Source organism: Hylobates moloch, unplaced genomic scaffold, assembly GCF_009828535.3.
Source record: "Hylobates moloch isolate HMO894 unplaced genomic scaffold, HMol_V3 SCAFFOLD_6, whole genome shotgun sequence".
NCBI classification, from domain to species: domain Eukaryota; kingdom Metazoa; phylum Chordata; class Mammalia; order Primates; family Hylobatidae; genus Hylobates; species Hylobates moloch.
The window spans coordinates 116,420,420-116,431,562 of NW_026652281.1; the positions used below are offsets into that span (position 1 = coordinate 116,420,420).

Sequence of the window (11,143 nt, forward strand, 5' to 3'; positions counted from 1 at the left end):
ATTTAATATACTTGATTTGAAGTCTTTGGCCAGGCACAGTGGCACTTTGGGAGGCTGATGCGGGCAGATCACCTGAGGTCAGGAGTTCGAGACCAGCCTGGCCAACATGGTGAAACCCCATCTCTACTAAAATACTACAAAAATTAGCTGGGTGTGGTGGCGGGCGCCTGTAATCCCAGCTACTCGGGAGGCTGAGGAAGGAGAATCGCTTGAACCTGGGAGGCAGAGGTTGCAGTGAGCCAAGATCAAGCCACTGCACTCCAGCCTGGGCAACACAGGGGGACTCAGTCTCAAAAAATAAATAAATAAATAGGCTGGGCGCGGTGGCTCACGCCTGTAATCCTAGCACTTTGGGAGGCAAAGTCAGGAGTTTGAGACCAGGCTGGCCAACATGGTGAAAACCCCGTCTCTACTAAAAGCTACAAAAATTAGCTGGACATGGTGGTGGTTGCCTTGATCCCAGCTACTTGGGAGGCTGAGGCAGGAGAATCACTTGAACCCAGGAGGCGGAAATTGCAATGAGCTGAGATCGTGCCATTGCACTGCAGCCTGGGTGACAGAGCAAAACTCGGTCTCAAAAACAATACATTAAATAAATAAAGTCGCTGGGCACGGTGGCTCATGCCTGTAATACCAGCACTTTGGGAGACCAAGGCAGGTGGATCACAAAGTCAGGAGTTCAAGACTAGCCTGACCAACATGGTGAAACCCTGTCTCTACTAAAAATACAAAAATTAGCCAAGCGTGGTGGCGTGCAACTGTAATCCCAGCTACTCGGGAGGCTGAGGCAGGAGAATCACTTGAACCCAGGAGGCGGAGGTTGCAGTGAGCCAAGATCGCACCATTGCACTCCAGCCTGGGCCAAAAGAGCAAAACACTCCTCCTCAAAAATAATAAATAAATAAAGTCTTTGTCCAATCTAATATCTGGGTTCCCTTGGGGACAGTTTCTATTAATTTATTTTTTGCCTGTGTATGGGCCATACTTTTTTATTTCTTTGCATGCCTCATAATTTTTGTTGAAAATGACATTTTGGGCTGGGCACGGTGATTTACACCTGTAATCCCAACACTTTAAGAGAGAGTCCAAGGCGAGTGGATTATTTGATGTCAGGAGTTCGAGACCAGCCTAGCCAACATGGTGAAACCCCATCTCTACTAAAAATATACAGAAAATTAGCCAGGTGTGCTGGCATGCACCTGTAGTCCCAGCTACTGGGGAGGCTGAGGCAGGAGAATCACTTGAGCCTGGGAGGTGGAGATTGCAGTGAGCTGCGATTGAGCCACTGCACTTCAGCCTGAGTGACAGAGCAAGACACCGTCTCAAAAAAAAAAAAAAAAATGACATTTTGAATGATATAATGTGGCAATTCTGGAAATTAGATTCTCCCCAGGTTTGTTGCCACTTATTGTGGTTGTCATTTTAGTGCCTTTTCTGAAAGAGTTTAGTAAAATTTGTATTCTTTTTGTGTGTGTGACCATTGAAGTCTCTTCCATTAGCTTAGTGGTCAGCTAGTGATTTGACAGATTTTTTTAAATGCCTTTAAGCAAAAAACAACTCCCCCAGTCTTGGCATATGGGTCCTATGGATGTGTTGAGGCACACCTTCAACAGCTCTGCCTTTGCCTTCACTTCCTGCATGGGCAGAGCCTGAAATTCAGCCAGAGGTGAAAACTTAGAGCCTTTTCAGGTCTTTTCTGAACATCTGCTCAGCACTGACATGCCTATGGCTTTCTAGGACTACCAGAATATGTGGGAGCTTTTCAAAGCTCTTACTCTCAAAGCATCTCCTTCACCAGCCTTTCTTCCCAGGCTTTTTACTGTGTTGATTGTTTGCCCTGTTATTGCTACTGTATTTACCCTTAACTGTTTTTGACAAATATGTGTGCTACTGCCCCACCCCACTCCTCATAGCAAACTCTTGAGCCAGTCCTTCAGGGAGCTAGGTCAAAACAACCAGAGTACTTTGTTAATATTTATTATATTGCAGCCAGGCACTGCGGCTCACGCCTGTAATCCAAACACTCAGGGAGGCTGAGGCGGGCAGATCACGAGGTCAAGAGATCGAGACCATCCTGGCCAACATGGTGAAACCCCGCCTCTACTAAAAATACAAAAATTAGCTGGGTGTGGTGGCACGTGCCTGTAGTCCCAGCTACTCGTGAGGCTGAGGAAGGAGAATCGCTTGAACCTGGGAGGCAGAGGTTGCAATGAGCTGAGACCACGCCACTACACTCCAGCCTGGGCAACAGAGCAAGACTCCATCTCAAAAAAATAAAAATAATATTGATATTGCTACCTCCAGCTTGTACCAAGAATGCAGGCTGTTGTCTTCAAGGCTTCCCAAGCTGCAAATGGGAGATGGCACCAGGGTAGTTTAAAATACCACAGAGGTATTTTACCAGAATTGAACTGATTTTTTTTTTCCTTAAGCATTCCTCTGGAAGTTTATGATTGCATTGGCAGTTCTTTTTAGTAGTTCTGTAGAAATAGGGGTCTCACTATGTTGCCCATGCTGGTTTTGAACAGCTGGGTCTGGAGGCCCATCTCAGACTCCCAAAGTGCTGGGCCCTGGTGCATGTTTTAGAGTCAGGCTACCTTGACTTGAATTTCAGCTCCACTGTTCACTAGTTGCGTAACCTGGAACCAAGTTACTTAAGACTTTGTTCTTTGTCATGGAAATGAATTTGACCATAATCCCTACATCCACAGGACTTGTGAGTATTAAATAGATGATGACTGTAAGGCCCTTAGATGCAATACTGTTGTTGCATATATGTTTACTTTTTAAGAAAAATATATACCACATTAGCAGTGCTTACTTCTAGGAAAAGGATTTGGAGTGAGGATTGTGTCTGGTGGTGCGGAGGGAGTCAGCTACCTTTTTTGCTCACTTTTTCTGTCACAGTTGAAAATGTAGGCCGGGCGCAGTGGCTCAAGCCTGTAATCCCAGCACTTTGGGAGGCCGAGGCGGGCGGATCACGAGGTCAGGAGATCGAGACCATCCTGGCTAACACGGTGAAACCCCGTCTCTACTAAAAATACAAAAAAATTAGCCGGGCATGTTGGCGGGTGCCTGTAGTCCTAGCTACTCGGGAGGCTGAGGCAGGAGAATGGCGTGAACCCAGGAGGTGGAGCTTGCAGTGAGCCGAGATGCGCCACTGCACTCCAGCCTGGGGGACAGAGCAAGACTCCGTCTCAAAAAAAAAAAAAAAAAAAAAAAAGAAAATGTATAGCTAAAAGACTGACTAGCATTGAACACATTGGGTATATATTCAAGAGAACTGAAAACATGCTCATATAAACACTTGTACACAAATACCGGTAACAGCATTATTAATAGCCAAAAAGTGGAAACAACTGCAGATGTTCATTAATCAGAGTAGATAAAATGTGTATCTCTATACAATGGAATATTGTTTGGCAATAAAATGGAATGAAGTGCTGATACATGCTACAACATAGGTGAACCTTGAAAACATTGTAATAAGTGAAAGAAGCCAGACATGAGAAGAGGACAACATATTTTATGATTCCATTTATATGCAATGTTTAGAATAGGCAAATCTATAGAGACAGAAAGTAGACTAGTGGTTGCCCACAGTTGGGGGGCTTGGGAAATGGAGAGTGACTACAGATGAGTATGGAGTTTCTTTTTTTTTTTTTTTTTTTGAGACGGAGTCTCAAAAATTACGCCAGGCTGGAGAATGCAGTGGTGCGATCTTGGCACACTGCAACCTCTACCTCCTGGGTTCAAGTGATTCTTCTGCCTCAGCCTGCTGTGTAGCTGGGATTACAGGTGTGCACCATCACACCCGGCTAATTTTTTTTTTTTTCAGTAGAGACAGGGTTTTGCCATGTTGGCCAGGCTAGTCTCAAACTCCTGACCTCATGTGATCCGCCCGCCTCAGCCTCCCAAAGTGCTCGGATTACAGGCATGAGCCACGGTGCCCGGTGTGAAAAGTAGGATTTTGTGGGCATAAGTTGGGACAGGATACAAATTGGGAACATAATGAAAAGCTATTTTATATTGGGGTGTCTTTGTACCTAACTTAATGATAAGGTTCAGATGCATATTAAGCAAAGTTCCATCCAGTTGTGAGGCAGGATCAATCCCAGCTATTCACAGTGTTAGAGGAATATCTAAAATGTAATTATTTAACAGTAAGCAGTTTGGTAGCCTGCCATATAAGAATGAGTAATTTTCGGCTGGGCACGGTGGCTCATGCCTTTAATCCCAGCACTTGGGAGGCTGAGGTGGGTGGATCACTTGAGGTCAGGCGTTTGAGGCCAGCCTGGCCAACGTGGTGAAACCCTGTCTCTACTAAAAATACAAAAAAATTAGCTGGGCATGGTGGCATGCTCCTGTAATCCCAGCTATACAGGAGGCTGAGGCAGGAGAATCTCTTGAATCCGGGAGGCGGAGGTTGCAGTGAGCCGAGATTGCACCACTGTACTCTGTCTCAAAAAAAAATGGGTAATTTTCTTCTTTTCTTTTTTTTGAGATGGAGTCACGCTCTGATGCCCAGGCCAGAGTGCAGTGGCACAGTCCCGGCTCACTGCAACCTCCGCCTCCCAGGTTCAAGCGATTCTTCTGCCTCAGACTCCCAAGTAGCTGGGACTACAGGCGTGTGCCACCACACCTGGCTAATTTTTGTATTTTTAGTAGAGATGGGGTTTCACCATATTGGCCAAGCTGGTCTCGAACTCCCGATCTCGTGATCTGCCCGCCTTGGCCTCCCAAAGTGTTGGGATTACAGGCGGGAGCCACCGCACCCAGCCTAATTATTTTCTTTAGAGGAACTGGTTATTATTTAGTCAAAACTTGCTATCAAAATAGTTTTTCATCCAAGTTTAATGATAAAAATAACAAAGATATCCATTGTCTGCTTTCTGTCTTGTCTGCTTTTACAGTGCCTCAATCTCCTAACAAATCATATTATCATATTTTCTTTCTACCGACACCCTAGCACTTAACTCTGAGTCTGTTTCTGCCTTTCTTCTTTTGTTTGATTGTATTACTGTTTTTCAAGATAGGGTCTTGCTCTGCCGCCCAGGCTGGAGTGCAGTGGCACTATCTCAGCTCACTGCAACCTCCACCTCCCAGGGTCAGGAGATCCTCCTGCCTTGGCCTCCCAAGTAGCTGGGACTGCAGGCGTGCACCACTGTACCCGGCTTTGCCATATTGCCCAGGCTGGTATCAAACTCCTGGGCTCAAGCGATCCACCCCTGTCGACCTCCCAAAGTGTTGGGATTATAGGCATGAGCCGCACCCAGCTTGTTTCTGCCTGCCTTTCTTTTTTCCTTTCTTTCCTTTTTTTTTTTTTCTTTTTGGAGACAGGGTCTTGCTTTCTTGCCAGGCTGAAGTGCAGTGGTGTGCTCTCTCCTCTCTGCAACCTTTGCCTCCCAGGTTCCAGTGATTCTCTTGCCTCAGCCTCCCAAATAGCTGGGATTATAGGCATGCACCACCACATCCAGCTAATTTTTTGTATTTGTAGTAGAGATGGGGGTTCTCTATGTTGCCCAGGCTGGTCTCAAACTCCTGGGCTCAAGCGATCCGCCTGCTTTGGCCTCCCAAAATGGTGGAATTACTGGAGTGAGCCACAGTGCCCGGCCTGCCTTTCTTTTATAGACATACATACTATAACTAGGACAGAAGTTCCCAGAAATTTTTAGTTGAGGACCTCTCAACAATTAAAATTTTCACCACTATGATCCTGTTGTCATTAGTATCTAGTATTTGTCATATTACATGAACAGCTATGGATTTTTATTACACTTATGTCCTCTTAAGGATAAGTCCATAAAATTTAAAGGGCCAGGCAACACATAGGGCTAGTCTTTTCCCTGAAACTTATCCCAAAGGGAAAAAAATACATATATTTCCAGTAGGAGATTTTAGATTTAGTGTTTTACTTGATTATGACAAATTGAGGTAAGCGGACCTCAATAAGCCTTTCTTTGGCACAAGTCACAATACTGCTTGAGTTTATGTACAGGTGAATTATTTTATGTAAATCTATTTTTAGTGATTTCAAACAATGAATTGGAATATTTTAGAATGTGAAACCTTGTGCTTCAAATATTTAGCCTGCAATGTATCAATTAGGTTAGATCATGTTATCAGCTATTGAGTAGTATAAGACATCAGGCTTGTATTTGATACTACTTTTACTCAGATGAAAAGATACTGGGCTGGGCGCGATGGCTTACGCATGTAATCCCAGCACTTTGGGAGGCCGAGACAGGTGGATCATTTGAGGTCTTGAGTTCAAGACTAGCCTGGCCAACATGGTGAAACCCAGTCTCTACTAAAAATACAAAAGTTAGCCAGGTGATAATGGCATACGCCTGTAATCCCAGCTACTCTGGAGGCTAAGGCAGGAGAAATGCTTGAGCCTGGGAGGTGGAGGTTGCGGTGAGCTGAGATCATGCCACTGCACTCCAGTCTGGGTAAAACCCTGTCTCAAAAAAAAAAAAAAAAAAAAGATGCCTGAAACTCACTGTACAGTGAGGAACTCCAGACATAGAAGAACTTGACATGGACCTAGAGAAAAAGCAGACACAGAATATGGGCTATCAAGGAGAGATCAGAGCTATATACATGAAGAACCTAAGAGGTTATTAAAAATCTGTTAGTTTTCACTTTCAATCCCTGGACTTTTTGAAGTCAGTTTTTAAAAATTGAATTTGCTTTTCATCATTTCATCACTTGATGACTCAGTCTTTCAGACCGTGTTTGGTTTTTGTTGTTGTTGTTTTTCGAGGTGAAGTTTCGCTCTGTCGCCTAGGCTGGAGTGCAGTGGTGCAGTCTCAGCTCACTGCAACCTCCACCTTCTGGGTTAAAGTGATTCTCCTGCCTCAGCCTCCTGAGTAGCTGGGATTACAGGCATGTACCACCATGCCCAGCTAATTTTTTTGTTTTGGGTTTTTTTTTTTTTTTTTTTGAGATGGAGTTTCACTCTTTTTGCCCAGGCTGGAGTGCAGTGGCGCAATCTCGGCTCACCACAGCCTCCGCCTCCTGGGTTCAAGCAATTCTTCTGCCTCAGCCTCCCGAGTAGCTGGGATTACAGGCATGTGCCACCATGCCCGGCTAATTTTGTATTTTTAGTAGAGACAGGGTTTCACCATGTTGGTCAGGCTGGTCTTGAACTCCTGACCTCAGGTGATCCACCCGCCTCGGCCTCCCAAAGTGCTGGGATTACAGGCATGAGCCACTGCGCCTGGCCTTTTTTGTATTTTTAGTAGAGACAAGGTTTCACCATGTTAGGCTGGTCTCAAACTCCTGACCTTAAATGATCCACCTGCCCCCGCCTCCCAAAGTGCCGGGATTACAGGCATGAGCCACTGCGTCCAGCCAACCATGCTTGCTTTACAAAGCAAGTGATATGTAATATAAAATATAAATTGGATGGTTTGGAGAGTCCATGTAAGCAACTGATGGACTTCATTTACTGTTATCAGAAAACATTAGATGTGGCCGGGCGCGGTGGCACACACCTATAATCTCAGCACTTTGGGAGGTCAAGGCAGGCAGATTATCTGAGGTCAGGAGTTCAAGACCAGCCTGGCCAACGTGGTGAAACTCCATCTCTACTAAAAATACAAAAATTAGCTGGGCATGGTAGCACGTGCCTGTAATCCCAGCTACTTGGGAGGCTGAGGCGGGAGAATCGCTTAAACCTGGGCAGTTGAGGTTGCAGTGAGCCAAGATCATGCCACTGCATTCCAGCCTGGGTGACAGAGTGAAACTCTCTCAAAAAACAAACAAAAAAAACAACAAAAAAGAAAACATTAGATGTTTTAGGCCGTCCTCTCCTATTTCTTAAAACATTAAAATCATTTGGAAAAAACAAACATGAAGCTTTCCAATTGTTCAACTTACCGTGTATTTTTAATGTATCAACTACCTCTAACACCTATTCGTGATGCCTGCTAATAATAAGCAGATGCTCACTAAGAACTGAAAGAATCAGCTGGGCCCGGTGGCTCATGCATATAATCCCAGCACTTTGAGAGGCTTAGGTGGGAGAATCACTTGAGCCCAGAAATTCGAGACCAGCCTGGGTAACACAGACCTTGTTTCTACAAAACATAAAAAAAATTCAGCCAGGTGGTGTGGTGCACACCTGTAGTCTGTTACTTGGGAGGCTGAGGCAAGAGATCGAGGCTGTGGTGAGCCATGATCACACCATTGCACTCTAGTCTGGATGACGGAGTGAAACCTTGTCTCAGAAAGAAAAACCCTGAATGAATAAGTAAATTAACTGTGTTGTTGTTCTTTTAAGGTTAAAAACGACAACAAACATCAGCCATGAAAGATCCAAGTCGCAGCAGTACTAGCCCAAGCATCATCAATGAAGATGTGATTATTAACGGTCATTCTCATGAAGATGACAATCCATTTGCAGAGTACATGTGGATGGAAAATGAAGAAGAATTCAACAGACAAGTTAGTTTTTTTGTACAAACATGTTTTCATAGTCCATTCCGGCCCTCAATATGATTGTACTTGTCCCTGAAATGTGTTTTTCTTGTCCTTTATGTATGAAGTATGTAGACTGATATGCCACCACTCCTATTTATTTGGCTGCTGATTACTACCAGGCTTAACTGCTTACGGAAATAACCTGGGGAGCTTGTTTCAGGGTCCCACCCTAGAGATTCTGAATCAGGAGGATGAGGGTGGAGCCTGGGAAACTGTTTCAAAGCTCTCAGATGGTTCCAATGAGCAGTCAGATTTGGAAACCACTGCCTTATGCCAGTCAGATTGCTGTGTTACCGTGAAAGTCAAGAGCATTCAGGAGTCAGGAGCAGACAGGCACAGTAAAAATAGACAGGCATCTCTTTTTACCTCTTCCCTGCCACCCTCAATGGAAAAAAGAATGTTCTACTAATAAAAGTAAAAACAGAAAAACCCTAAACAGATCTTCGCAGGTCATTATGGTAAGCATTTTTTTTCCTTAGCACGGAAGCAGAAAAGAAAGTATGACTTTGTGCCTTTAAATGGTTTAGTTCAAGATATTTTAAGCCATTCCTAGTGATATCTACCAAGTGTGCTATAAATTATCCTTTATTATAAATCTAGATAGAAGAGGAGTTATGGGAAGAAGAATTTATTGAACGCTGTTTCCAAGAAATGCTGGAAGAGGAAGAAGAGCATGAATGGTTTATTCCAGCTCGAGATCTCCCACAAACTATGGACCAAATCCAAGACCAGTTTAATGACCTTGTTATCAGTGATGGCTCTTCTCTGGAAGATCTTGTGGTAAAAAGTTATTTTTCATCTTTTTAAAACCTAGTGCATCTTTTGCATAAGTGGAAAAGCCAGCTCCTGTCTATTTAAGAATTCTACATCTCTTTCCCCTTCAGAAATTGTACTGCTTCTGGCCAGGCATGGTGGCTCATGCCTATAATCCCAGCACTTTGGGAGGCCGAGGTGGGTGGTTGACTTGAGGTCAGGAGTTTGAGACCAGCCTGACCAACATGGAGAAACCCCATCTCTACTAAAAAGATTAGCCGGGCGTGGTAGCACATGCCTGTGATCCCAGCTACTCGGGAGACTGAGGCAGGAGAATCGCTTGAACCTGGGAGACAAGTTGTGGTGAGCCGAGATCGCACCATTGCACTCCAGCCTGGGCAACAAGAGCGAAACTCCATAAAAAAAAAAAAAATAATAAATAGAATAAAAAATAACAAAATTTGGCCTGGCACAGTGGCTCACGCCTTTAATCCCAGCACTTTGGGAGGCCGAGATGGGTGGATCACCTGAGGTCAGGAGTTCAAGACCAGCCTGGCCAACGTGGTGAAACCCCATCTGTACTAAAAATACAAAAATTAGCTGGGTGTGGTGGTGCATGCCTCTAATCCCAGCTACTCAGAAGGCTGAGGCAGGAGAATTGCTTGAACCTGGGAGGCAGAGGTTGCAGTAAATGGAGATCGCACCATTGCACTCCAGCCTGAGCAACAAAGTGAGACTCTGACTCAAAAAAAAAAATACAAAAATTAGCTGGACATGGTGGCGGGCGCCTGTAGTTCTAGCTACTTGGGAGGCTGAGGCAAGAGAATTGCTTCAACCTGGAAGGCAGAGGTCGCAGTGATCCGAGATTACGCCACTGCACTCCACCGTGGGTGACAGAGCAAGACTGTCTCAAAAAAAAAAAAAGGAAAAAGAAATTGTGCTGCTTTTTACAATGGAAGCAGAGTCTCACGACATGGAATCACTTCTGGCAACACTGTAGAGCTAGTCTTAGACGGACTTCTAGCCCCTGCTTTTAGTCCTGATGTTGCCCTAGGGTACGTAAATGTCCTAAAGAATTAATAATTTAAAAACACACACAATATTATCATGTTACTTGCCTATACAAAAGTAGCTTGATGGAGAAGTTTTGCTCTTTAGTCTTGTCTTGGCTGGGTGCAGTGGCTCATGCCTGTAATCCCGATACTTTGGGAGGCCGAGGCACGCGGGTCACGAGGTCAAGAGTTCGAGACCAGCCTGACCAACATGGTGAAACCCCGTCTCTGCTAAAAATACAAAAATTAGCTGGGCATAGTGGCACGTGCCTGTAATCCCAGCTACTTGGGTGGCTAAGGCAGGAGAATCGCATGAATCCGGGAGGTAAAGGTTGTGGTGAGCCAAGATGGTGTCGTTTGCACTCTAGCCTGGGCGACAGAGTGAGACTCCGCCTCAAAAAAAAAAAAAAAAAAAAAAATGGGGTGGGGGGAATTGTGATAACTAAACATCAGCACTAGAGTGAGAACTGGCTGGGTCCACTGAACTAATCTGTACACCGTAATTACCTATGAAGCATTAAATACAAAAATCAGTTCTTTAGTTATATCCCAACATGCTCAGTTGTCTGGGCATGTTAATTTTTTAAAAGTACTACAGAGGATTTATTATACAGCCAACCTGCCTGAGTCGGTCATTTGGAAACCATTCTTCTAAAGGATGGCGTAGAGAGCACTGAAGTTTACATTGTGGTATAGCCTTTGTTGCAGTAAGTGATGGTAACCCATTTGAGCAGCTGTATGATCTGAATAGTCTGGGCGGGGGTATGATTACTTACGGCTACGTTAGTCAGCGTAAATAATCCCAGTTGCCCTACCGAGTAACCCTTTTGGCTGAGCATAATGTGTAACTT

At 44.6% G+C, this 11,143-nt stretch overlaps 1 protein-coding gene across 1 annotated transcript in view; it reads left to right on the forward strand.

Annotated features, from left to right (window-relative positions):
- PAIP2 (poly(A) binding protein interacting protein 2) overlaps nt 1–11,143 on the forward strand; it is a 28,733-nt gene that overhangs the window by 14,216 nt on the left and 3,374 nt on the right. Inside the window, exons 2-3 of the mRNA XM_032158039.2 lie at nt 8,288–8,451; nt 9,088–9,267. Of these exons, the coding sequence (XP_032013930.1) occupies nt 8,314–8,451; nt 9,088–9,267 (318 nt within the window). The 5' untranslated portion in view covers nt 8,288–8,313. The remainder of the gene's footprint in view (nt 1–8,287; nt 8,452–9,087; nt 9,268–11,143) is intronic.